The sequence below is a fragment of the Haliotis rubra genome, unplaced genomic scaffold (assembly GCF_003918875.1).
Source record: "Haliotis rubra isolate DU_JTF1 unplaced genomic scaffold, ASM391887v1 Scf15, whole genome shotgun sequence".
Classification (NCBI taxonomy): Eukaryota; Metazoa; Mollusca; class Gastropoda; order Lepetellida; family Haliotidae; genus Haliotis; species Haliotis rubra.
This window is the reverse complement of record NW_025765447.1, coordinates 3,605,509-3,632,749: the sequence shown is the minus strand read 5'-3', so window position 1 is coordinate 3,632,749 and position 27,241 is coordinate 3,605,509. Positions and strand designations below refer to the sequence as shown.

The 27,241-nt window shown below is 39.5% G+C and overlaps 1 protein-coding gene across 3 annotated transcripts; it reads left to right on the top strand.

Annotated features, from left to right (window-relative positions):
- Window positions 1-2,280: 2,280 nt before the first annotated feature.
- On the top strand, window positions 2,281-27,241 carry LOC124270209 (PX domain-containing protein kinase-like protein). 3 transcript variants are annotated; one of them, XM_046705246.1, is made up of 15 exons: window positions 2,281-2,491; window positions 5,948-6,136; window positions 6,640-6,736; window positions 7,692-7,769; window positions 8,343-8,416; window positions 9,038-9,112; window positions 12,011-12,254; window positions 13,766-13,890; window positions 14,305-14,422; window positions 14,831-14,909; window positions 16,236-16,362; window positions 16,705-16,788; window positions 18,646-18,778; window positions 21,058-21,104; window positions 26,325-26,390. In XM_046705246.1, exons 1-14 carry the CDS (start codon window positions 2,387-2,389, stop codon window positions 21,066-21,068), a joined length of 1,539 nt encoding a protein of 512 aa, XP_046561202.1. In that variant the 5' UTR covers window positions 2,281-2,386; the 3' UTR covers window positions 21,069-21,104; window positions 26,325-26,390. The 3 variants fall into 3 exon arrangements, with proteins under 3 accessions (XP_046561202.1, XP_046561201.1, XP_046561203.1); XM_046705245.1 differs by lacking the exon at window positions 21,058-21,104 and having other exon boundaries at window positions 26,325-27,241; XM_046705247.1 differs by lacking the exon at window positions 26,325-26,390 and having other exon boundaries at window positions 21,058-22,152.

Sequence of the window (27,241 nt, the reverse complement as noted above, 5' to 3'; positions counted from 1 at the left end):
TGGCCAGGCAGTAGTCACATCAAAATGACATATAATTTTAGGAACCTACCTAACATATGATTCATTTATTAAATCTATCACTTTTCACAATGTCTGAAAACACTTATAATGTGTAAGCTTCATTTTCATTGATAAAATAACTTATTTAAATTGTATTTGTATTATTTGAATAATATGATAAAAAATGGCAGTAAAAGTCTATGGTTGACTGGTGTTGAAAGAGCTAATTTTAAACATGTGTTACACTTTCACAATATATATATTGCAATACATATTGCAATACACCAACACATATCACAATATATCGCAATACGAAAATGTTCGCAATACCCAACCCCACTTAAGCAAGCAAACCTGGCCACCTGACGCGGATCTTCACGGGTGAGTGAGTCAGGTTTTACACTCTGAGCAATATTCCAGCAAATTCGCTACACTGGGGACACCAGAAATGGCCTTCACACATTCTTCCCATTTGGGGAATAGAACTCTGTCTTCAGTGGAACAAGTTAACACTTAGACCACTAGGCTACTCCACTGTCCCAACCACTTTGGTGAGACCCCTGAGTGGAGGTCTGGGGTTGACAAACCTAGAAACACATCAGGGATAAATATTGGGTTTGAACCTATGATCACAGGTTGCTGGCATCCAAAGGGAGGCAACTCTGTACAATCAATTGCGCGACCTTAAGATCTGCCCCAGACGAAACAACACCCCAACACACTGAGCAAAATAATGCTTTGACATAGATATCAAGTTCACACTTAGTAAAGGCAAAGTTCGTTGATATGTCAACAATCCTTGAAGGCACTTGGGGCAATATACAGCCATATTGTGTCTTCAATCGGATGATAACTACCTTTAGTGACTGGCAGAGAGAGTCCAGCAATATCCAAGTCAGTGATAAACCAGTTACACCTTCTTGAACCTAATGTCAAGGCCAGTGTAGTGATAACATGACCTCACAGATGTAATCTACTCAACACTTTATCCTTTAACTAATGCAGAGTTCAAAGGTTAGACTTGAATTAATTTACAGTCAGATTTATATCAAATTACTGAGGGAGCTATTGTATATGATTATGTAACAATTATTACTCATATTTTGGGGGGTTTAAAATTTCACAATTCGTAAAAGCGTCAGATTTATATCAAATTACGTAAGGGAGCTATTGTACAGTATCATGTAATAATTATTACTCACTCTTTTTCTTGATTTTTTTATGGTTTCACTTATTCTTAAAAGCGTGTCAAGGATTCTTAACGTTTTCACTGACATAGTTTTCATCCTGAAATGAATCGACACTTACCATAATAACTTTTCCATTCTTCCATGCAGCTATTAGTACTGGGATCAAGGATTACCACTTTTATATTGTTCACAAATGATACGGATAATTTATTCATCAACTATCACAATTACAGATCTGTTGAACCAAAAGTTGTTAAAGTGAAAAAAATACATGAAGATGCATTTTCTTAGTGGCATTGTGCCAAAATCTGAGATATAGCCATGGTGTATTTTATTTGAAAAATGAAATCACTTGCTAAACTCACATGCTTATCCATATATTTATTTGCATTTTGAAAGAGGAAGGGACAAGTGAGGATGGGGGAATCTATACCAAACCATGAAAGTACTTTTGTTAATTGTCCATTAAAATATTGAAATGAATGGCCACGTAATGAACTATCATCTTACAATTTTACCTTATTTCTCTTAATAATATTATCTAATTCACGAATATTTCAGTTCATTCTTATTGTAGCGTAATCATTCACGCAATAGTCCACACTCTGCCGCTACGGGACTGAATATACAAGGTACATACATATTACATATTTATGACTCTTTCACAATGCGTAGTCACGACATGTACGCCTAGTATAATTCATGGTCATGATAAATGATTAAAAACAAAATCATTTTTATGAAATAAAGCTTGTTAAACAGTTGTCATTTGTTTTCTTTAAACAATCTAAAAAATAATCTTCCAAACAGGTCTAAGCTGCTTCGTTAAATTATATGCAATAAGCAGGAACTGTCAAATATTCCGAACACGTGCTCGACTGCTGAGTTGTTTGGGCACGTGACTCCTCATTGTCGTGAAATGATAATAGTTTTCAACAGTACTCAGTATCTCTCTAAAACATATTATGATGTCTTTATACGTTTGGCTATGTATCCATGTGAACTATTGTATATTGTGATTGAAAGATAGACAATGATAATATAAATGTATGTCGCAAAACTAATCGTAAATCTGTCTGTCCAACTTCACTTCTGGCAAAATGGCACCGCCCCTTCAAAACGAAAACAAGGAATGACTTCCTGACTGCTCCGCGATTCTGTTCAGCTTAATGTTTTGAATGTCTCCTTAGACCAAAATGGCCGATTTATTTGAGAAGAAGACTTCTGCGAGGGTGTCTTTGGATGACACGCAGCTTTTATTGTGTATGATAGAGACAGCTCAGAAAAATGGCGACCATATCGTGAGTAGAGCAGAGAACAGCAGATCAGCTGGTCATGAACCATGTCACCATGGGGCAGAACGTCCGTACATGTCCCTATTTTGATTTGTCTCAAATTTTCTCAGTGTACGTTTGAATTTTTAAGATTTGGTTACCAGATGAATGTCTGCATGCTATATGAAATTCTAGTTTCTACTTGAAACAAGAATGAGATCAATGATGTATGTAAATTCTAAATAAACATATTGTGTTGGAAAACACAATTATGTTTTAATGTGAGCTGTAAATCTCCGTTTTTTCTGTAACTAGTTGATTTGAATATTATTTCTTGATATATGAACTAATGGAGGGATAAGATTTTGATACAGTTTATGAGTTTATAGAATTTGTTCATCACATAAAAAAATTGTATTGTAGATATATCCAAACAAAATAGTTTTGTACCACTTCACTGATCAGGGGCTGTGGAGTAGCCTAGTGGTTAAAGTGTTAGTTCATCACGCTGAAGACAGGGGTTCAATTCCCCACATGGTTCAACATGTGAAGACAGTTTCTGGTGTACCCCGCCCTGATCTTGCAGGAATATTGCTAAAAGCGGCATAAAACTAAACTCACTCACTCACTTCTCTGATCTATTGTGCATCCTCGATCTTCATGGTTAGTTGTGTCAGAGAAGGTATACCCTGGATCCTTGGATAAGATTAATAAGAATTGTTGGTGAACATGTTCCATAGCAGCTCCCAAAATGGTTTGAATGCATGTTTTCCCAAATATAACAAGGATGGAACCAGTGGTTATGTTTTTATGACCAAGGAATTACAGATCAGAAATATAAAACATATGTCTCATACCCATGATGATCATGGTCATTTCTGGGGCATTACATGAGAAAATGCCTCTTGGAACAAATTCAAACTTTTGGTTCAGGACTATTTTTGGCAAGTATGATTTTCATTTTCACATTCACTAATTACTGATTACCTGCAACTGATTGACCTTGTTTGCTATTTGCCAGTCAGACCCTGAAATCAAGGCAGTCTTATGTTTGAGTTCATCTAAATTCCAGGAATTGTTAGTGTTCAAATACTGTATTGAATAAGGTCTGACTCACTGACTCTTGGACACAAATACATAACCATAATATAGGAGGACTGTTTGTTAATACTAGTAACTGATGGCCGGCTGTTGCCTATTGACAAATGTCAAAGTGACCTTCACATACAGATACATAAGGGCGTCCTGTTAATATCAATTGACATCTGGCTCCTGTTTTTTATTAGTGGAGCTGTCATAGCAAAGACTCATGTGATAATATATAGCTCATTATTTGACATGTTATTACCCTCCTGTTCATAAAAATCAGGGGCCAGTGGGGTAGCTTAGTGGTTAAAGCGTTTGCTTGTCACACCGAAGATCTGTGTTCGCTTCCCCACATGGGTACAATGTGTGAAACCCATTTCTGGTGTTCCCGGCCCTGATATTGCTGGAATATTGCTAAAAGTGGCATAAAACTAAACTCACTCACTCATAATAATCAGAATGGAAGTCCCGCAATCGACTGTGGCGCAGGATAACATTATTCTTGAATCCAATTTTTCTGTTTGTTTTAGCTGTTTTATATAATCAAAGTTTTCCCTTGCACAACAATGCTGGCCACCTGCTTGCTGGTTAGCATGGTTATCCAGATTATGTCTGAGAGAGCTTTACTAATCACACAATCAAACATGTTCGTAAAAATATACTGGCAAACTGAAGTTTATCATATGAAGCAACCTTTTCATGCCAGGTATTGCAGTCAGCTTCGATACCAACAGCTTTGCAATGCTGGCCTATTCAATACTGGCCTTTGCAATACTGGCCTTCTCAATACTGGCTTTTGCAATACTGGTCTTCACATTGGTGTCTCTGAGGTTGAGAATAATGAACATAGCTCACCTTAAGATTTATGAGTATACTGCTCAGGGTGCCGTTCCACTAACCGATCTTATCTAAGATCAATCTTAGCTAGTTACGCCAATTTTACAATCGTCTTAGCTAAAAGTTACACCCGTTCCACTAACATGAGCATTCATGTTAGTGAACGCTTAGGTATCGCTTAAATAATCGACTCTGGACCAGGTCCAGTGATCAACAGCATGAGCACGATCCGATCCAATGAAGCGAGCCTGACCTCCAGATCCCGTTAGTGGCCTCTTACGACAAGCATGGGTTATTGAAGTTCAATATTCTAACCCGGTCCTTCATGGGTATTTTTCAAACCAAGTGTAAACGTGGAGAAAAAACCTAGAGCAAAATATTAGGGTAGTGAGCACCTTGGTTTCAGGTGCAAGTGCGTGTGAACGCTGGGTATCAGGCATAATATAATAATAATAAATGCATATTTATAGTGTGCCTATTCCACATCCTGGGGCATGCTCAAAGCGCTATGTACAGATAATTTACACGAGAGTATTTACAGCCGAGATTATAAGTAATATACTGAGAACAGATTTTAAGTCTGAACTTTAAAAATGTCAATTGTGTCAGAGCTTTTAATGTGTGCCTGAACCTTGTCAATCAGAATAAACAAGCCGTGAGGAGGCTATAACGTATGTAGAATCTGTCAGTGGTCTTGAATAACACGCGGCCTGCCTTTAGAATCCCCCACCAAATATGCCCAGTGAAATCAAACATATTTGTATGTTTTTGCTTCAGAACATTGTTCACTTCACAGCTGTCCCATGACGTTGCAATATTGTTGTACAAATGTGTTACACCGACTCGCTCGGTTGTGTTCCCATGACCACAGTGGTCAGACTGGCCTGACATTTGTAAGGCTTCAGTGCAGTGTTTGTTTACATCACAGAAATATACAAATTCATTTCATGGGGGATTTTAGGGGACGCTCACGGTGAAATGCTCGCTCTTATTTTTCACATAGAATAGGAAAGCCACCATTTTGGTTTCTCTACGATTGATTTTAGCTATCCTAAGTTGGTCATGAGCAACTTAGACTTTGAATCTTAACTTTACAATTGACTTAGGTAAGATTGGTTAGTGGAACTGTATGCCGATCGTAACGTCATGCTAAGATTGGGATTTTAGGGGTTTACGATTGGCGTAGGGCTAAGATTGGTTAGTGGAACAGCACCCAGCTGATTAAATAATACCTTAACTAATTGTTTCATCTTTAACAATGCTTTGTGCATGCTTTGTTTATGATGTGAAATTCTTTAAAATTGGATATGGTATAAACTGTTGTCATGTGTCAGTTATCTGCAAATATTGAGGGGCGGTGGGGTGGCCTATTGATTGAAGTATTTGCTCATCATACTGAAGACCTGGTTTTGATTCCCTACATGGGTACAATGTGTGAAGCCCATTTCTGGTGTCACCTGCTGTGATATTGCTGGAATATTGCTAACACTAGTAACAGCTCACTCACTACAAATGATGAAATGTTCAAAATGTCTTGGAACCTACTGTCTTGTGTTCCAGGAGTACATTCTCCGAGTCCAAAGAGGTCCCCTGAAAGAGAATTCCTGGCAGGTGATGAAACGCTACAGTGATTTTGATAATCTTGAGTCTCAACTACGTCAGTCCAACATAGAACTTCCACTTCCACCGAAGAAAGTGTTTGGTAACTTTGACAGGGAGTTCATCGCAGTCCGGCAGAGAGGGCTAGAGGTACGTTCAGCGGATTGAACACTGGCATATAACATACTAATAGATAACACTGTTGCTTGTTAAATTTTTAATAGATTAGTTCACTAGCCATTTTTGCTAGCTAAATCCAGCAGGAACTATTATTTTTTTATATACCCAGCATACTGTCAAAATTAGAATGATCAGGAACAGATGACTCTTGTTTCCACTGTGACTCAACTAAACCAAAATTATTGGTAAGGTTTAGTTCAAGTTTTACCAAGTCAATGGCCAGGTATACTTTTGACTTCTTGTCCGATCAGTTAATCAAGTAATAACTACATTTCTGACATATCCAAGATGACGAGTGAAAGGGCATATTCAACCATCTAAGGTTAGAAAGTGATAATGGCAGTCAAAACTTTTGAACAAGGTGTGGTGCTCAAGAATGAAGTTGTTTCGGAAATCAGACAAATTTGTCTATTATTATAGAGCAGACATATTGAAAACTGTTTAACCTGTTTAGTTCTTATATCTGATTGCAGCAATTCCTGGCGATAGTGTTGGGGAGTCACCTGCTGTCCAGCAGTATTGCTGTGAAGAGGTTCCTGGACCCCAGCAACTACCAGGCCAATCACCTCGGTAACATCTTCTCTCTCATCCTCATCATAACATCCTCAAAATAATCAAGATGAAAATGTTTTATTGATTTTTAGGTTTTTTTGCTCATGAATATAATGATTATAGAAATCTCATTCGGAATTGTTTATCATCATAGTCACTGATGAAAATAACTGTACAGCAAGGAAGGACTACAACCTGGTTTTGACTCTGGGATAGTCTTGTGATAAAAGTGAAAAGCATGCTGAATACTTGGGTTATGATATTCCACCTTGGTTTGGGCCAGGGTGTAGTCTAGTGCTAAAAGCGTTCACTTGTCATGCCGACTGCCTGGGTTTAATTCCCAATATGGGACCAATATGTGGAACACACCATGATGTTGCAGGAATATTACTAAATAGAGGCATGAAACCTGACTCGCTCACTCACTCACTGTCACATGGATTCAGTGTGTAACACCATGATTGGCATTGCTCACCTTCATATGGTAGAAATACACGTAGAGAAACAAATAAAGGAACACAGGAAAATTTAAGTGTTCCTTTATTATTTTCCAGTTTTCATAACCACAGTGCTATTCAAAGCTGGGGGGCGGTGGGGTAGCCTAGTGGTTAAAGTGTTGGCTAATCACGCCGAAGACCCGGGTACGAATCCCCACATGGGCACAATATGTGAAGGCCATTTCTGGTGTCCCCTGCCGTGATGTTGCTGGAATATTGCTAAAAGCGTCGTAAAACCAAACTCAGTCAGTATTCAAAGCTGGTGATGAAAACTAAAAAATATTAAAGGAACACTTGAATTTTCCTGTGTTCCTTTATTTGTTTCTCTACGTGTATTTCACCCAAACACTCCAGCCTATCTAACATTCAGTTCCACCAGAGACCATACAATCTACTTCATATAGTCTCTGATTCCACAGACTGATATAGCCTCTTGTTTCTAAATGTTATATATGTTTTTCCCTCGTCTGTTCCAGAGGTTGCTCTTCAGCATGTCTCGATGATATTCCGTTCTGAACCCAACTGGGATGTTGTAGAACCATTTCCTGATGCAGGTAAATAATTAGCACAATCATCAATGATGACACTATGGAGTGTATGTGGTGTATTTATCTTGGTTTCCAGAACAATCATTGTTATGTAAGGTAAGTGGTTAGTTCATTGTCGTCACATCGAAGACCAGGGTTTAATTTCTTATATCAGGGGTGGAAATAACTGTAAAATTGATAGTGTACTCCGTTAGAGTGGCACATGTAATGTCACTTGCCCTGATAATTTTTCCACTATACCGACCGTTTTCCTGCTGATTTTTTAAATAAACAACATAATTAACATTGGAAAGTCAACGTGACACCAGTACAGTGTGATATACAAATTTGCTTGCTCGACAGAAAAAAACAATGGACTTGGACGTCGGGCAATGGGTTATTTCCACCCCTGTATATGGGTACAATGTGTGATGCCCATTTTTGGTGTCCCCTCCGTGATATTGGTGGAATATTGCTGAAAGCAGCACAAAACTAGACTCACTCACGTTAAACAGTGGCATTGTATGAATGCATGAATGAATGGGATATTAAACCTGACTGACTTTGACTCTCCTCTCATATTGCCTCCCCTTGTTCCAGGTTGGAGGATTCGAAAGAGCTACATCCTGGTGAAGCCACTCAGTCAACCCAAACAGAGGCAGATGCTCTCATGGGTAGGTCTGCAGATATCAAGATCTATAGTACCGAGATGGTCATTATCCACTCTCAATCTCAGAATATATGAGCCACAGGCAGCCGGCATGTGATTATTCGTCACATATTACACAGTAAATTCAATAGATTTTCAACTGTTGTCATGTCACTGTTGCTGTTATTTAAGAATATCTGTATCACTATCCAAAACAATATGGAAAGCTGAAAATAAATCTTGCATTAGGACAGTCTTCTGATTTCAGAAAAAGCATGTTTGTTTACAAACAAGAGAAAAGTCTGGTGACATGATTGATATGCAAATTAGCCTGTGGCAGGGTTGTGGTGCTAAGCCATCACTGCGGCGTAGTGTTGGTAATCTTGAAGGAGAATAGGTCATATTTGAAGAATTGCCACAGTGGACTTGTGGCCTGATTGAATATAGAGTTACTTCCCTTGCCCACCTGTATCCACAGGTCACAAACTGTAGTTTCACTAAAAATTGTAGGTTTAGGATTTTATTTGCAGTTCATTTCCACTCAGTGTTTCAAATTGAAGAGAGAGAGTACAAGACGTTAGATAGGATAAGTATATAAATGTACAATTTATAGTTATAATTTCCAAATATGTTTTTACTTCTACAGAGTGACTATGGTCCAGACAGCACAATAGGAGAGAAGGAACTGTCAGCATTGATGAAAGTTCTAACTTCCATTCAGGTAAGGCTGTCTTTCAATCAACGCTCATCAGGTGTAACCTGGAACAGAAGTGGCCAACACCAGGTGTCCCTCAGAAATATATTACTTCTCCTTTTCGTAACTTCTTTGAGGGCCATTTAGACGTCTGAGTATTAAGTAAGGATACGATATATGGATGAACAACTCCTGGAGGGATGATTCAGTGTAGATACTAACACAGTTAAAGCTGTTTCTTTAGCTCTTGGAAGATCTGCAAGATCTGTGAAGAAAAGTGGAAGAGCTTTGAGAAGTTTGTATCAAAGGGCTACACATCTACACAACACAGAATGTTGCCATTATATCATTTGGTGTTTGGCTTAGCCAGGTCATATGTCGGGTCTTTTGCTGTTTGGTTAAGTGTGGTTATAACAGTTCTTGTCTAGGCACTTTAGCTCTTTGGTTTAGTGTGGTTATAACGGTTCTTGTCTCGGCACTTTAGCTGTATGGTTTAGTGTGGTTATAACAGTTCTTGTCTCGGCACTTTAGCTGTTTGGTTTAGTGTGGTTATAACGGTTCTTGTCTTGGCACTTTAGCTGTATGGTTTAGTGTGGTTATAACAGTTCTTGTCTCGGCACTTTAGCTGTATGGTTTAGTGTGGTTATAACAGTTCTTGTCTCGACACTTTAGCTGTATGGTTTAGTGTGGTTATAACAGTTCTTGTCTCGGCACTTTAGCTGTTTGGTTTAGTGTTGTTATAACAGTTCTTGTCTCGACACTTTAGCTGTATGGTTTAGTGTTGTTATAACAGTTCTTGTCTCAGCACTCTAGCTGTATGGTTTAGTGTGGTTATAACAGTTCTTGTCTCGACACTTTAGCTGTATGGTTTAGTGTTGTTATAACAGTTCTTGTCTCAGCACTCTAGCTGTATGGTTTAGTGTTGTTATAACAGTTCTTGTCTCAGCACTTTAGCTGTATGGTTTAGTGTGGTTATAACAGTTCTTGTCTCGACACTTTAGCTGTTTGGTTTAGTGTGGTTGTAACAGTCCTTGTCTCGGCACTTTAGCTGTATGGTTTAGTGTGGTTATAACAGTTCTTGTCTTGGCACTTTAGCTGTATGGTTTAGTGTGGTTATAACAGTTCTTGTCTCGACACTTTAGCTGTTTGGTTAAGTGTTGTTATAACGGTTCTTGTCTCAGCACTTTAGCTGTTTGGTTAAGTGTTGTTATAACGGTTCTTGTCTCAGCACTCTAGCTGTATGGTTTAGTGTGGTTATAACAGTTCTTGTCTCGACACTTTAGCTGTATGGTTTAGTGTTGTTATAACAGTTCTTGTCTCAGCACTCTAGCTGTATGGTTTAGTGTTGTTATAACAGTTCTTGTCTCAGCACTTTAGCTGTATGGTTTAGTGTGGTTATAACAGTTCTTGTCTCGACACTTTAGCTGTTTGGTTTAGTGTGGTTGTAACAGTCCTTGTCTCGGCACTTTAGCTGTATGGTTTAGTGTGGTTATAACGGTTCTTGTCTTGGCACTTTAGCTGTATGGTTTAGTGTGGTTATAACAGTTCTTGTCTCGGCACTTTAGCTGTTTGGTTAAGTGTTGTTATAACGGTTCTTGTCTCAGCACTTTAGCTGTTTGGTTAAGTGTTGTTATAACGGTTCTTGTCTCAGCACTTTAGCTGTTTGGTTTAGTGTGGTTATAACAGTTCTTGTCTTAGCACTTTAGCTGTATGGTTTAGTGTGGTTATAACAGTTCTTGTCTTGGCACTTTAGCTGTATGGTTTAGTGTGGTTATAACAGTTCTTGTCTCGGCACTTTAGGTGTATGGTTTAGTGTGGTTATAACAGTTCCTGTCTCGGCACTTTAGGTGTATGGTTTAGTGTGGTTATAACAGTTCTTGTCTCGACACTTTAGCTGTATGGTTTAGTGTTGTTATAACAGTTCTTGTCTCAGCACTCTAGCTGTATGGTTTAGTGTTGTTATAACAGTTCTTGTCTCAGCACTTTAGCTGTATGGTTTAGTGTGGTTATAACAGTTCTTGTCTCGACACTTTAGCTGTTTGGTTTAGTGTGGTTGTAACAGTCCTTGTCTCGGCACTTTAGCTGTATGGTTTAGTGTGGTTATAACAGTTCTTGTCTTGGCACTTTAGCTGTATGGTTTAGTGTGGTTATAACGGTTCTTGTCTTGGCACTTTAGCTGTATGGTTTAGTGTGGTTATAACAGTTCTTGTCTCGGCACTTTAGCTGTTTGGTTAAGTGTTGTTATAACGGTTCTTGTCTCAGCACTTTAGCTGTTTGGTTTAGTGTGGTTATAACAGTTCTTGTCTTAGCACTTTAGCTGTATGGTTTAGTGTGGTTATAACAGTTCTTGTCTTGGCACTTTAGCTGTATGGTTTAGTGTGGTTATAACAGTTCTTGTCTCGGCACTTTAGCTGTTTGGTTTAGTGTGGTTATAACAGATCTTGTCTCGGCACTTTAGCTGTATGGTTTAGTGTGGTTATAACAGTTCTTGTCTTGGCACTTTAGCTGTTTGGTGTAGGGTGGTTATAACAATCTTGTCTTGGCACTTTAGCTGTATGGTTTAGTGTAGTTATAACAGTTCTTGTCTCGGCACTTTAGATGTATGGTTTAGTGTGGTTATAACAGTTCTTGTCTTGACACTTTAGCTGTTTGGTTTAGTGTTGTTATAACAGTTCTTGTCTTGGCACTTTAGCTGTTTGGTTTAGTGTGGTTATAACAGTTCTTTTCTTGGCACTTTAGCTGTATGGTTTAGCCAGCTTATAGCATTTCCTATCTTGGCACATTTGGTGTTTGGTTTAGTGAGGTTAGTTAATTCCTATCTCAACTCTTTTGTTGTTTGTTTTAGCCAGATCATAACAGTTCCTTTCCCAGTACCTTTGTTGTAGAACATTTGTATTGAAACTATTTGACCTGTTCCTTTTACAGCATCCTTACATACATCCGACAATATTTGCAACAGCCAATGAGAATGGAGGAATGGTGATTCGTCAGTTCAGTGAAAATGGCAGTCTAAGAGATATGATTTGCAAGTGCAAGCCTAAAGGACACTGTTTAAAAAAATATGGAAATCCGAAGAATTTATTGGCTCTTAACATGGGGACGATCAAAACATTTGGAAAACAGATATTGGAGGCATTAAAATTTTTACAAGACAAGGGATTTCCTTATGGTAAGTATGTTTCTTTGTGTATTGGGGGCGGTGGGGTAGCTTAGTGGTTAAAGTGTTCACTCATCACACTGAAGACCCAGGTTCAATGTCCCACATGGTACAATGGGTGACGCCCTGTTCTGGTATTGCTGGAATATTGCTAAAAGCGGTGTAATACCTGACTCACTCACTAGTGTTTTGTCTAGCTGAAATGAATGGCTTTATGTCAGGGTTAATGTACTTCTATTATAATAACAAATAAAACAAATAACACATAAAATTTAAATAAACGTCAATGAACAGAATATAACTTATTGGCAGTATATTTTAAATTCCCATCATATCTCAAGGGCTCTTATTTGTTACACCTACACTAACCTGTGGATCCATTCATCTATATTTCTCTATATTTCAAATTACCTCCACTTGATTTTCATGAACTTTGATTATTTCTGTACTCATGGAACTACCAGCATATATATTAGAAAGCAGCCTCAATGTTAGGTTTGCTATATCAACAACATGGTGGACATTCTTCAATGATTACAGTAGAGTTTATTTAGGAGAAACTGGGCATAGAAAAACTGACTGACATGCAAAAGAAAACCCAACATATACAATCACTTTGATGGAAGGGATGTCTTCATGTTGACTGAAACTGACGCTTCTTTGGTTTCTTGAACTCTTTAGTTTCCTGTTTCTTTTTCTCCTTATCTTCACATTTGATTGGTCCATAGGGGCGGTGGGGTAGCCTAATGGTTAAAGCGTTGGCTCGTCACGCCGAAGACCCGGGTTCGAATACCAAAATGGGCACAATGTGTGAAGCCCATTTCTGGTGTCCCCTGCCGTGATGTTGCTGGAATATTGCTAAAAGCGGCGTAAAACCAAACTCAGTCAGTGATTGGTCCATAAAATGTTCAGGAAAATCAAGGGCAGGTAATCTGAAATCACAACAATCAAGGAGAGATCTTGAGGTTAGTGTGTGTGTATACCGAGAATGATCATGTATATACTGGAGTTACAGATTGGTAGAGTGAGAGTGTGAGTATGGTTTACGCAGCTTTTAGCAATATTCCAGCAATATTTCGTGGGAGGACAAATGAAATGGGCTACTTCGTGGAGATTTATTGTATTTCTCTGTTAGATAATCAAAGAGATTTTGAGGCTTAGGTTTCACTAATGCAATGAACAATGTTGAGAAATGCATTATTAAAACAACTCAAAGTTTGAAAATATATAAACTGTTAGCAAAACTCAAAACCAGTTTGTTTGGAATACTAAATACAACCATGTGAATATTCTTTCCTTAGTTTGAGAGGATTTATTAGAATCACCATCAACAGTATTGTTTCCATGGGAAAATGAGTGAGAGTTGTTTGATGCATTTAACACAAGTATTTCAACAACATATATTTGTTTTTTAGCCAGGTTGTTCAGTGGTTTGACAAACCCGGCCCTTAGGCTTTCCTCTCTTTTGATCATCCCTTGGGAAATGTCCATGTTTGTCAGTAGAGTGGTGTCATCTGTTTTAGGTCACCTCCACGCTGGCAACATCATCATAAATGGCAGCACTTGTCAGCTGCTGGAGCTTGAGAACTGGTTGCTCGGTCTGCCCTCGTATCACAGACCCTTCTTCACTCAGTTCAAGAAGATCCAGGTATGTTACCTTGTTTTTCTTTCCATGAAGATCCCCGGCAGAATTGGAGTCCTTGGGAACCATGGTTATCGGAAGAGGGATTTGTTTGTTTGTTTGTTGTTTAACGCTGCACTCCTCAATATTCCAGCTATATGGCGGCGGTCTGTAAGAATCGAGTCTATTGGATAGTCATGTTTGCTGATAGTTGATGCATGTCATGATGACCTAATTGTGTCCACCATTGCTCATGATATCAATACATTTCTGGTGTCCTCCGCCGTGATATTGCTGGAATATTGCTAAAAGTGGCGTAAAACTAAACTCACTCACTCACTCACTCATGATATCAATAACTGGATTGTAGGTTAAACACCCCAATTATTTACAGACTCAAGTGTAACAGTAAACAAGAAAATAAACTTATTGTTATTTCAGACCACAGAAGCGATAGATGTGTACTGCTTTGGACATCTATTGTACGAGATGGCATTTGGTAGACAACTGAATACTGCGTCTTGTGATGGCTTCCCACCTGACTGCCCGGCACAGATACGTGAGTCAGGACAAACTAGTCCGCATGTGCCGTTAAAATATCTAGCAAACAGAAAACACATTTAGCATCGTGTGTTCAAGGGTGATTGTGTTTGGAAGCTCTCTTTTGTTGTTCAGAGACCCTTTCTGCTATGCGGGGCGGTGGGGTAGCCTAATGGTTAAAGCGTCTGCTCGTTACACTGAAGACCCGGGTTCAATTCCCCACATGAGTACAATGTGTGAAGTCCATTTCTGGTGTCCATTGCTGGTATATTGCTGAAAGTGGCAAGAAACAGTAAATCATACTCACTCACTTTCTGCCATGTTAGAGTAGTCGAGTACATACATTGGCCTTTTGATTTACATTGCTACACAATTTATCCATGAAATTAACTTGTGGAAATTGTTCATAATTTCTTTTTTTCTTCAGGATCTGTGCTAGAATCTATACTGACGACTGAGGCCTGCAAGAACGGGCTACCGAGTGTAACAGACCTCATGTCTCATCCGTGAGTAGGACCTCTAATACAGGAATCCTTGAGAGTATAGCCACTTTAAAGTTTAATAAAACAACACAGTTTAATAAAGCAACACAGGGCGCATTCTGTGTTGCTGATTTTACACAGGAACATGATTCTGTGTGTCTCTCTTAACACAGGAACACAGACACCATTCTGTGTGGTCCCTTGAACACAGGCACCATTCTGTGTGGTCCCTTGAACACAGGCACCATTCTGTGTGGTCCCTTGAACACAGGCACCATTCTGTGTGGTCCCTTGAACTCAGGCACCAGTCTGTGTGGTCCCTTGAACACAGGCACCATTCTGTGTGGTCCCTTGAACACAGGCACCATTCTGTGTGGTCCCTTGAACACAGGCACCATTCTGTGTGGTCCCTTGAACACAGGCACCATTCTGTGTGGTCCCTTGAACACAGGCACCATTCTGTGTGGTCCCTTGAACTCAGGCACCAGTCTGTGTGGTCCCTTGAACACAGGCACCATTCTGTGTGGTCCCTTAAACACAGGCACCATTCTGTGTGGTCCCTTAAACTCAGGTACAATTCTGTGTGGTCCCTGGAACACAGGCACCATTCTGTGTGGTCCCTTGAACTCAGGAACTCAGGCACCAGTCTGTGTGGTCCCTGGAACACAGGCACCATTCTGTGTGGTCCCTTGAACTCAGGAACTCAGACACCACACCGTGTGGTCCCTGGAACACAGGAACAATTCTTTGTGGTCCCAGGAACACAGGCACCATTCCGTGTGGTCCCTTGAACACAGGCACCATTCTGTGTGGTCCCTTGAACACAGGCACCATTCTGTGTGGTCCCTGGAACACAGGCACCATTCTGTGTGGTCCCTTGAACACAGGAACTCAGGCACCATTCGGTGTCGTCCCTTGAACACAGGCACCATTGTGTGTGGTCCCTTGAACTCAGGAACTCACGCACCATTCTGTGTGGTCCCTTGAACTCAGGAACTCAGACACCACACCGTGTGGTCCCTGGAACACAGGAACAATTCTTTGTGGTCCCATGAACACAGGAACACAGGCACCATTCTGTGTGGTCCCTTGAACACAGGCACCATTGTGTGTGGTCCCTTGACAAAAGAACACAATCCCCATTTTTGAGTGATTGTTCTGTAGCTGTGTTATTGATCAAATACAGTATTTTTCCAGGTCAGGTTCATACGTCTATGAGGAAGACATGTTAGTGTGGCCTTTTGAGTCAGAGATTGGGTTCTGAATAAGGATATGAGTATGTGTAAACTTCCACTACCCAGTTAAGGGTGTGGTTGGAGGGACAGCCAGACATCGATGGTTTAATTTCAGGCTGTTTGCTGATGTAACTTTGGGTGTTATGGAGAAGCCACAGCTGAAGGTTCCCAGCAAACTAAAGGAGTTTGTGCGTTCAGCGCGGGACCAGTTTGAACAACGGCTCAAAGAGGAACAAAAACTGGTAAGGATTAATTCCAACATCTTACTGATAGAAAGTTCAGCAGCTATTAGTGCAGTCTGGGGAATCAATCAATAATATTTCTATTTTTGTTCCTGAGAAGAATCTGTTGATCAAAGAGGAACCAAATGACTGAAAGAAACAAGTGAACAAATGATCGTCAAGCACAGGCAACCCTCTTTTAGCTTGTTTCCCCATATAAGAAAACTTATCACTCACATCAGATATTTAATGTGTTAATAAATAGGATATCACTTGATCTCAGCCACATGGTTGCTCCAGGGGAAACCAGTTCAGAGTGATTTGTACAACATGTTCTTCATCATGTTTATGCTTTGCTTCCAGATTTCAAAAGTGAAGCGCATCTCGAAAGCAAAAGAATTCCACATGTCAGAGGATGAGAAGAAAAAGAGGCGAAAATCGAGGAAGGTGAGACAGTGTTGCAGATTTCTTGTTGAGATAGTCACCATGGTTACTCGGGATGGGAAGACACACTGAGACACTGGTAACCAAGGCAACTGAAGGTTGAGGACAAGTTGTCCATATTTAAGAGTCTTGCTAAGCATTGTTGAGTCAGGAGATCAGATACCCGTGAAGGTCCGGGTTAGGATGAACCTACAGTAACCCATGCTTGTTGTAAGAGGCGACTAACGGGATTGGGTGGTCAGGCTCGCTGACTTGGTTGACACATGTCATCGGTTCCCATTTGCGCAGATTGATGCTCATGCTGTTGATCACTGGATTGTTTGGTACAGACTCGATTATTTCCAGACCGCCGCCATATAGCTGGAATATTGTTGAGTGCGGCGTATAAACTAAACTCACTCACTCACACGGGAGATCAGATGAATCAACAATACTGATGAATATAAATGTCTACTTCTTAGTGCATATTTTAACCCAGGGGCACTGGTTGACTAGTCACATAAGATGCAGAGTTACGTCACTAGGGTATGCCAGAAAACTGTAACTCTCTTGGTCTTTCAGCACCATACTCATGCTTGTCAGATTCACCAGAACAGGGGTGAAAATAACTTTAAAATTGATAGTGTACTCCGGTATAGTGGCACATGTAAAGTCACTTGCCCTGATATTTTTTCCAGTATACCAACCGTTTTCTTGCTGATTTTTTAAATTAACAACATAATTAACATTGGAAAGTCAACTGGACACCGGTACAGTGTGATATACAAATTTGCTTGCCGACAGAAAAAAACACTGGACTCGGACGTCGGGCAATGGGTTATTTCCATCCCTGCAGAATAATACACATCTGAGACTTCCTCTACATTGGGCTTCCCCCCACTTTAAACTGACATTCCCAGTTGACATCCTCATGTCTTGCTTTTCTTGTGCATTCCACTTCTAAATGCCCTTCAAAGATTTGACATTCCCAGGATATAATTGAAGTCCTGTTCAAAGTGGCATTAAACCCAACTCATTATAACACCCTGCGGAACAGTGTTTTATTTCAACTAAGAGATAAAAATATACATACATACATACATACATACATACATACATACATACATACATACATACATACATACATACATACATACATACATACATACATACATACATACATACATACATACATACATACATACATCTGATGCCATTTGCAGACTTTTTAATAGAAATATCATTGATTGCTTTTGTAATCTTGTATATCAGCACAATTGTACTTATCAATGTCATACGTTGACCACATGTACTGTACCTATAAACAAGTAAAAAAATGGTAAATAAAAAAAAAAATAGAGAGAGAGAGATAAGAATATACATTTCTGACCAGAGATAATAATAATCCCTTGTAAAGAGTCTTCAGATGAAATCCCAACATTGACCATGTGGAGAGTCTAGGTTAGGTCCAAATATACCTGTGCTGATTGTAAGAAGCGACCAGGTGGATTGGATGGTCAGACTGGATTGGATGATTGCATGTCTGTATAGATCAATGGATGGTGGAGTAGCCTGGTGGTTAAAGTGTTCGCTTGTCACGCTGAAGACCCGGGTTCGATTCCCTACATGGGTACAATGTGTGAAGTCCATTTCTGGTGTCCCCCGCTGTGATATTGCAGATTGTAGTACATGTACCTTTGTTTGGCTTAGTCCCTTCCGGGATTCAAACTCCACACTGTCAGAGTGGGGCAAGTAATTGCCAGCACACAGAGATCACTCCCACTCAGCCACCGCGCTTCCATTACTGTCAAATAGATTGCATATTGATGAGTATTGTGTTAAACATCAAACAAATTGTAAATCATTTTATCATTTTAACAGAAGGCTCTAGAGAATGGTGATGCAGAACCAACTTCTCCTACATCACCAACATCACCAACGTCTCAAACATCGTCGTCATCATTCCCAGCTCCTACATCACCTCCTGCAGCTAGTCCAATGTCCACAGGTGCAGGTGGGTACACAGTTATCTCCCCTTGCACTGACTGTGTGATTTTCCTGCTATTCTTGTTCCTGTCCGACTTCTGTAGACACTGGGGATTAATCATTTCTTGTAGTGAAACTGTCCGGTGCCTCTTATTGCTTATTTAACATGTCTGAACGTGTGCTGTTAAGGAACTTATTGATTAACATTACACCCAATCATAATGGTGGGGTTTTGATTAACTGTGTCATGGCTGGTGAGCATGACAACCATTTCTATGAAAACATTTGTGCTCATGAAAAAAAAGAATGAACATTTGGGGCAATCTTTCATTAATTAATGTCCAATTTTTGCAACACAGGCATCATATTTGTTTTCTCCTTAAGAGAACAAGTTCTCTTGAAGAAGAACTTCTTGCCTGTCTATTTCCAAAGAAAGTTTTGACCAATTGAAAAGCTGAACATAACAAAACAATTGCATGGGATATCCTCATAATTTGAAAATTATGAGATATGAATTGAAATTTATTGAAATGGTAAGGTTTCGAGCATTTAAGTGTTATATTTTATCATATTTGTGCAAAGTGAGATTGACATTTGTGGTTGATTGTAACAAGTGTTCACAGGAATCATGAATGGTGGTGTGTTAAACATCTAATGAAACAAGGCAATACATAAAGTGATTTTCTTTGCAGGTAATAGTTTGACAGTGACATGATATAAGACGTTCGGTTGGGAGGGGGCAGTGATAAAAGTCTGTTAGTTAATTTATGGAACCGTCGCTGCATTAAATGTTTTGTGTTTGTTGATAGTGCACATTGTTTACAAACACATATCCGATCCTAGAATTAGGTAGCAACTCTCTGTAGAAAATGGTTGTTGACACAAAGATAGGCGGATATATTGTTGACTAAGTGTGGCGTTGTAGTAGTTGCTTGCTGCATCGTCTTCTGTTACACCATCACCCACATCCATCATGGACTCAGGTACACTGCTTTATGACCATATCCAGTAAATCCTCTCATCATCACAGTGATCACTCACTATGTGTCACCCACAGGGACTAAGAGACATGACTCACTGGCAGTTTTTCTATAAGCAATAAATTTTATTCATGTTTTACCAAGTCCATGTCTAAACTACAGAAATGTTCAAAATTGTCTATATTTCATCACCTACAACCAAGGCCTTGTCCAAAATGTCCATATTTCAGAAGCTGCTACTAAGATCTTGTCCAAAATGTCCATATTTCAGAAGCTGCTACTAAGATCTTGTCCAAAATGTCCATATTTCAGAAGCTGCTACTAAGGTCTTGTCCAAAATGTCCATATTTCATCAGCTACAACCAAGGCCTCGTCCAAAATGTCCATATTTCAGAAGGCTGTCCATATTTCAGAAGCTGCTACTAAGGTCTTGTCTAAAATGTTTATGTTTAATCAGCTACAACCAAGGCCTCGTCCAAAATGTCCATATTTCTGAAGCTGCTACTAAGGTCTTGTCTAAAATGGTCATGTTTAATCAGCTACAACCATGTCCTACAACTAAGGCTTTGTCCAACATTTACAAGTTCCAACAGCTACTTCTGTGACAAGAATTACTGTTTCATCTTTTGTAATGTGCTGTATCCATCAGCAGTGCCCTGACAATCCTCTACTGAGTGAGTTTAGTTTTACGCTGCACTCGGCAATATTCCAGCTATGTGGCAGCAGTTTGTTAATAATCAAGCCTGGACCAGACAATCCAGTGATCAACAGCATGAGCATTGATCTACTCAATTGGGATACGATGCTCTACTGACAGTATATACAGTATATACACTAAGGAAAGGTTCTAGGTTTTCCTGTACTGTCGGTGCCGTCACAGAGCCATTGTACTTAGGTATCTGTTTACTCATTTTAAACTTAGCATTCAGTACTGGTGACTGTTCTTTGTATGCAGGGGCAGTGGGGTAACCTAGTGGTTCAAGCGTTGTCTCGTCACGCCGAAGACCCGGGTTCGATTCCCCACATGGGCACAATGCGTTAAGCCCATTTCTGGTGTCCCCTGCCGTGATATTGCTGGAATATTGCTAAAAGCGGCGTAAAACTAAACTCAGTCAGTCAGTCAGTCTTTGTATGCAGGCGGTAAGGTAGCCTAGTGGTTAAAGCGTTCACTCATCATCCTTTGTAAGAAAGGATATGCAGCAGACAAACGGGCCTCCAAAGAAAATCACTTTAGAAGTGCTCGAAACTCGACAGTTTTGCATGTGATAGGGGCAGATAACTCTCATACAGTGTCCAATTCGATGACCACTATTTCTTTCCCCTACAGGCGACAACTAGCTGAGACCTGACAGAGATCATAATTCACAGTGTTAGGTATAAACTGTCTGTCTCATGTGGGTGCATGCAGAATGTCTAGTACTACTTCTCTACAACTATCTATTTCAGTTTCCACTTCTTTTGCAACGTCTGTTGGCTTTGGCAAATCAAGCTTAATTGCATCGTAGTGTCTGTCGGTAGATGTTGTGCATTTGTTTTGTGCATACCATAACCACATCTGTTACTGCTATTCAGTGTATATAATCCAAGTTTGTTACTTTTTCGCTGCGGATGTTGTTTTGTAACGCAAATGTTTATAGACCAGGTAACGTCGTGCAGTCCTAGGTCAAGAAGCGAGACAACATATAAGCATTATAATCTTCTCTGTAGCACGCATATTAATAATGACAATGACAATACACTGCTATTGCGCATGGTGACTGTGTGTTGTCTACAAGTAAAGTGTAAATGTTGCTCTGATAAATGAAAGTGTTGTTAATGGTGTAAATTGTCAGACATATATATTCCAGTGTGTCTATGTGAATGTTTCGATACCAAACAATATCGGACCATGTTGCCAACGTACATGTTTTGGATGAATCTTTGCTCTCTTCACTTTTGTTTAAATTGTCAGACATATATATTCCTACATGTCTGCATGAATGTTTTGGTACCAAACAATATCGGACCATGTTGCCAACAGACAAGCTGTGGATAAGTCTTTGATCTCTTCTTCATCCTCCTTTCTTTCAGCACATCAGTATTGGCAACATCTGTTCTTGCCTTTTCATATAGTGACAGAATCTCATTGGTGGAAACTTAGAGAGATAGAAGTATATAATCACTATACTTGCTACTGCTCAGAATGGCATATAATAATACTTGCTGCTAACCTCGGCTGTCTTTTGTTGCCTTTTGTAAGTTAACCTAAATAGCAGTAAACCAGAAAGAGAAGATGGCATTATAATGATAACTATGTGATAATGATAATTAAACAATTGAAACCAAACTGTCTTGAGGATAACACAGGACATTAGTGTGCAGGGTGAGGTGAAATTGGGTTTTACGTCGTGCTTGAGAATATTTCGCTCATATGACGACGTGCATGCGTGTGTATGTGTATGTGGTGCGGCTGCTTGTACTAGCCGAGACTTAAGCTGGTTTTATAGTGCTAGCCCACTGAGATACCATGCCGCGGTGAAGCATGAATACGCCACTCAGACACATTATACTGACTCCGAGCCGACCAGTCCTTGTTGTACCCATTAATGCCAAGCGCCAGGCAGGGACCAACAAGTACTATATTTTAACGTCTTTTGGTATGACACGGTCGGGGATCGAACCCGCGACCTTCCGTGCTCAGGGTGGACGCTTTAACCACTACACCACGGAGGTGGTTTAGTGTGCAGGGACTAGATTAACGAAATGGTCTCAGCTAAGAGTAATCTTTACAAACTATGTTCAAAGATAAGCTATCTCTAGGTGAAGGTACCATATACATTTTAGAAACTATCCTAAAACAGCTGCAGAATGCACAAACCTACGATACTTATTGTAAATCTGACGGAGTTCCCATGTACGTTGGAGATTGTAAAAGCAAAGTGTTTCCCAATGACGTCACAGGGATTCACCAGTTGCTGACAACCACATAGAGAAGTAACATGGCATTCACAATCACTGACCACCCTCAAACTTCAGAGATGTGTAAAAACATGGCTAAATAATCCACAATGATCTCACAATAATCACAATGATCTGCAGTGATCAGCATTCAAAATACCTGTTCAAATGTCACATAAGGTCAAACGATGGTCATGAAGTGTAAGATTGATCCTTATACACTTCTTCATTTTTTGCAATTTTCAGTCTTGTTGAGTCTCGGATAACTTGAAGTATTTGTGTAGGTCAATTGAACTTTAACACAACAGTGTTTAAATATACAGTAAATCAGTTATCCATACAGATGATTATTTAAATTTTGAAACACATCAATAAACAAATCTGGAGAAAGCTAATTAATATTTCTTTCACAGAGTGTGTTTGGAAGGTTTGCAGTAAATGTTCTAATAAAATATCATATTTAACGGAATAAATCTATATGGCTAATCTCAGCAGTTACATGTGTTTATAGAAAGCTAGACAATATCTAATTACAAATTTTTATCATTCAGTGAGTAAGATGTTTTGGGTTTTTGTTGCCTTTTTAATATTTCAAGATTTTAGCAAATATTGAGGACAATATACAGTCTAATCCCGATGAGTCGAATCGCTGGGGACCAAGTAAAAGATTCGGCTTATCGATGTATTCGAGACATAGGTATCTACAGATTTTGATTCCCCACAAACAGCTTTGAAAAGAATGTCATTTCTCTCTTTTAACCGATTCAGCCATCCGGTACTGGCAACAAAATCTGTTATACCAAGTTGCGTTGCTAGTTCTATTGCTTTTCGGCATAGACATGGACCATTAATTGGGACATTTTGGTCCCGCGCTATCTTAAACCATTTGAGTAGTGCTTCCTCAAGTTCAGGAAACTTAGCCTCCTTTAACCTACTGACGCTTTGCACCTGACTGTAACATGGATTCTTTAATCTTATCTGCCATTTTCAACCAAGTAGAAAGAGTGTTAGGCGAATTTCAAACTCTCTCGCATAATTTCACTCTTGATTTGGTACCTGCCTCCACTGCAGTGATCGCTGCAAACTTCTTGTCAATAGTGTGCACTTTTAGAATGCCACGCTTTGGAGTTGATGTTTCCGATCTGTTTATCCCTCCAGATTGCTGGGAACATTGTAACTCCGCCATGATATACAGATCATGAATAGTAATAACTGAATGAAAGCTGCTATATAACGCAACTGATTTGATTGAGTTAACTCAATGTCATGTGCTAATTCTTCCGTTTCCGTAAAATCACTAATCTGCCTTTTGAACTCACCCGACATTAGCAGAATTGTGCGAGCCGCGCTGGTTTGTTAATTGGATCAGTTAGCAACACCAATTAACTTCTCATTGACTGACTTCGGCTTATGTATACAAGATTACTATTGTTTGAATCTCACGGGACCAAATTTCCATTTCGAGTCATCGTGTGTATTTATGAGACGAATTCGTGTAACCGGAAATCAAATGATGACAACAATAGCAGGGAATGGTCAGGACCGACAGGTACTTCGTGTTATACATAATATTCGAGACACCGGCATTCGACTCATCGGAATTTGACTGTATTTATAATTGATATTTTTTAAAATCCTTCATCATTCTTGATGTAAAAAATCATTTAGAAAATCTAGGCCCAGAGATTCAAGCCTCACAGTGTGTATGTACAGATTCTCACTTTCTTCAGTCTAATACAGTCTTCTCATCAACTAGACTTACAAAAGGTCACAAAACTTTACTAACAACTAATCATCATATCTGCGTGACTGTCAAAATACCTGTTGATATCAAGGAAATACAACTAAACTATTTTAAGTAGTTATGTATTGATAATTAAATCATTTAACACTGCTTCATAGAACAGTAATATGCCGCATAACATTGATTATGTGGGTATTTATGCAACCCTGTATTAACAATGCATCTCAAGGTTCCTACATTATGTAAATGATCCTTATTGCAGCCAGGATATAGTAACACTCAATTGTTTCCATATTCAGATACATGCAAATACACATACTTTATAGTCTAAAAACTATCTGGATGGTCCTCTGGTCATTAAGCTGATCACTACAAAGGGCTTGGTTCTAGTTTTTAAAACATATTTGTCATAAGAGAATAAGATACATAATAAAAACCTTTGATTGAACACAACTAGATACAGCAATGTTTCATCAACATTTGACACCTCAACATTTAAAACAGAAACAGTTTATCTGCTAATTGTCTTGATGATGAGACTGTTTCTATATTTTTCATTTATTCATCCTTTGTTTACTAGATAATGTTTGGGGATGATGGTAAACATATCTTTATGCTGTTTTTGGACTTATTCTTCCACATATACAGCAACGTGGTTATTTCATGTTATTATGGCCGTGGGGGGGTGGAGTAGCCTAATTCTTAAAGCGTTGGCTCGTCACGCCGAAGACCCGGGTTCGATTCCCCACATGGGTACAATGTGTGAAGCCCATTTCTGGTGTCCCCCGCCATGATGTTGCTGGAATATTGGTAAAAGCGGCGTAAAACCAAACTCAGTCAGTATTATGGCAGTCTCGAAGCTGCAACAACATTACAGTTAGTTGATATGTTCATCACTTCCAGTCAGCCTCAGGGGCAGTGGGGTAGCCTAGTGGTTAAAGTGTTCGCTCATCAGGCCGAAGACCCTGGTTCAATTCTCCACATGGGTACAATATGTGAAGCCCATTTCTGGTGTCCCCCGCTGTGATATTGCTGGAATATTGCTAAAAGCGGCATAAAACTCAACTCACTGATTCCAGTCAGTCTCAAAGCTGCAAAAATGCTTACATTCTGCACGATTGAAGGTGTTTCATTCTCTGAATATGTGGCAGGTTCTTCTCATTTCAGTGCAGACAGGGATTGTGTCTTTGTGATCTCTATTTGAAATGTGAACATATTCCATATGAATAATATTGATAGTGCTAGGCTGGGCTTTTTTGGGTGGGGGGCGGTGGGGTAGTCTAGTGGTTAAAGCGTTGGCTCGTCATGCCGAAGACCCTAGTTCGAATCCCCACATGGGTACAATATGTGAAGCCCATTTCTGGTGTCCCCCGCTGTGATATTGCTGGAATATTGCTAAAAGCGGCGTAAAACTCAACTCAGTCAGTCAGTCGTTTGGGTGGTGTATGTGCATGGTGTATGTTAGGTCCATCATTGATATTGACCTTATGTAGTTTTAGATATTTGACGTATCAAACGATCAGTTTTACTCTTATGTTTAACTGCTGGGAACCAGTTCTTTCTGGAAATCCTATGGGATGATCCTACAATGTTGGTGTATTGACCGATATGATTTGAAAAGTATCGATATTACTATTACATATGCATATGGGGCAGTGGGTAGCCTAATGGTTAAAGTGGCCACTCGTCACACTGAAGACCCGGGTTCGATTCCCGCATGGGTACAATGTGTGAAGCCCATTTCTGGTGTCCACCCGCCATGATATTGCTGGAATATTGCTAAAAGCAGTGTAAAATCAAACTCACTCTCTCCCATATGGATGTGGACCATTGATGCTTATATGAAATATTTACTGTTGAAAAAAGACTATTTTTACAGGTGCTTACTAATTTATTTCTTTTTCTCTTTTCAGCACCTCCTCCTCCACCTCCTCCTCCCCACCATCTTCTGGTGCCCCTCCCCACCTCCCCACCAGCACCTGCTCCTCCACCCCCTTCCAGTGCCCCACCCCCAGCGGCATCAGGAGGGCGTGGTGCTCTACTTAGTTCCATCTCCGGCTTCAGCAAGGGCGGACTTAAGAAGACGAAAACCGTGGACAAGAGCAAACCTAAATTGTGATTGGTCAATCAGTCTCGCTAACTGTTTGATCGACATTCTATTAGTTGGAAAGTCAGTAACCATGGTTACAACTTTATGGACAACAACTTCCTGTTTATTGCATACATTTTTTTAGTGCAACTGTCGCTCTATGCAATAAACAAAAAGTTGTTATTTGTAAAGTTGTAATCTTTGCAATTAGTCTCCTTTGTGATCATCCAATCAGGTGTCATGCTGTAGTTGTGACCAGCCAATGAGATGGCGGCTTGGTTGTGACCAGCCAATCAGAAGAAAGACGTAAAGTTGACAGTTTGTGCCAATACTCAACATATTTCAGAATGGTTTATTAATGTATACATTGTTGAACATGTTTTATAGTTATAGTGCTTTTATATTGTATTTTGTTGACTATTGAAACATTTGGGGAGGTGTCGCACATGTGATGATAAAGAACAAATCATAGCCATAAATTAATCAGATGTAAGATGACATTAATCATAACATTGATTCATCCTCGTAATACAGTTGTGTTTTCTGTATTTGCTGTAAGAAGAATCCCAGGCACTTAGTAATATTGATATCCTATATCAAAACCATTCACATCTACAGGGCTCTAGATAATTTTTCAACATCAGAAGTATGTACTGGGAAACCTGAAGAGTACATTTAGAGTACTGAATGGAATTTAATGGAGTATTAGTAATCTTGTGTTTCGTTTCATATATGCACCAC

What these genes read in the sequence shown, in the direction of transcription:
- LOC124270209 (XM_046705245.1), top strand. Translation starts at nt 2,387, where the DNA reads ATGGCCGATTTATTTGAGAAGAAGACTTCTGCGAGGGTGTCTTTGGAT. An exon ending in AGAGGCAGATGCTCTCATGG is followed by an intron (nt 8,417 to 9,037) that starts GTAGGTCTGCAG and finishes TTACTTCTACAG; the next exon opens with AGTGACTATGGTCCAGACAG. An exon ending in AGAGGCGAAAATCGAGGAAG is followed by an intron (nt 16,789 to 18,645) that starts GTGAGACAGTGT and finishes TCATTTTAACAG; the next exon opens with AAGGCTCTAGAGAATGGTGA.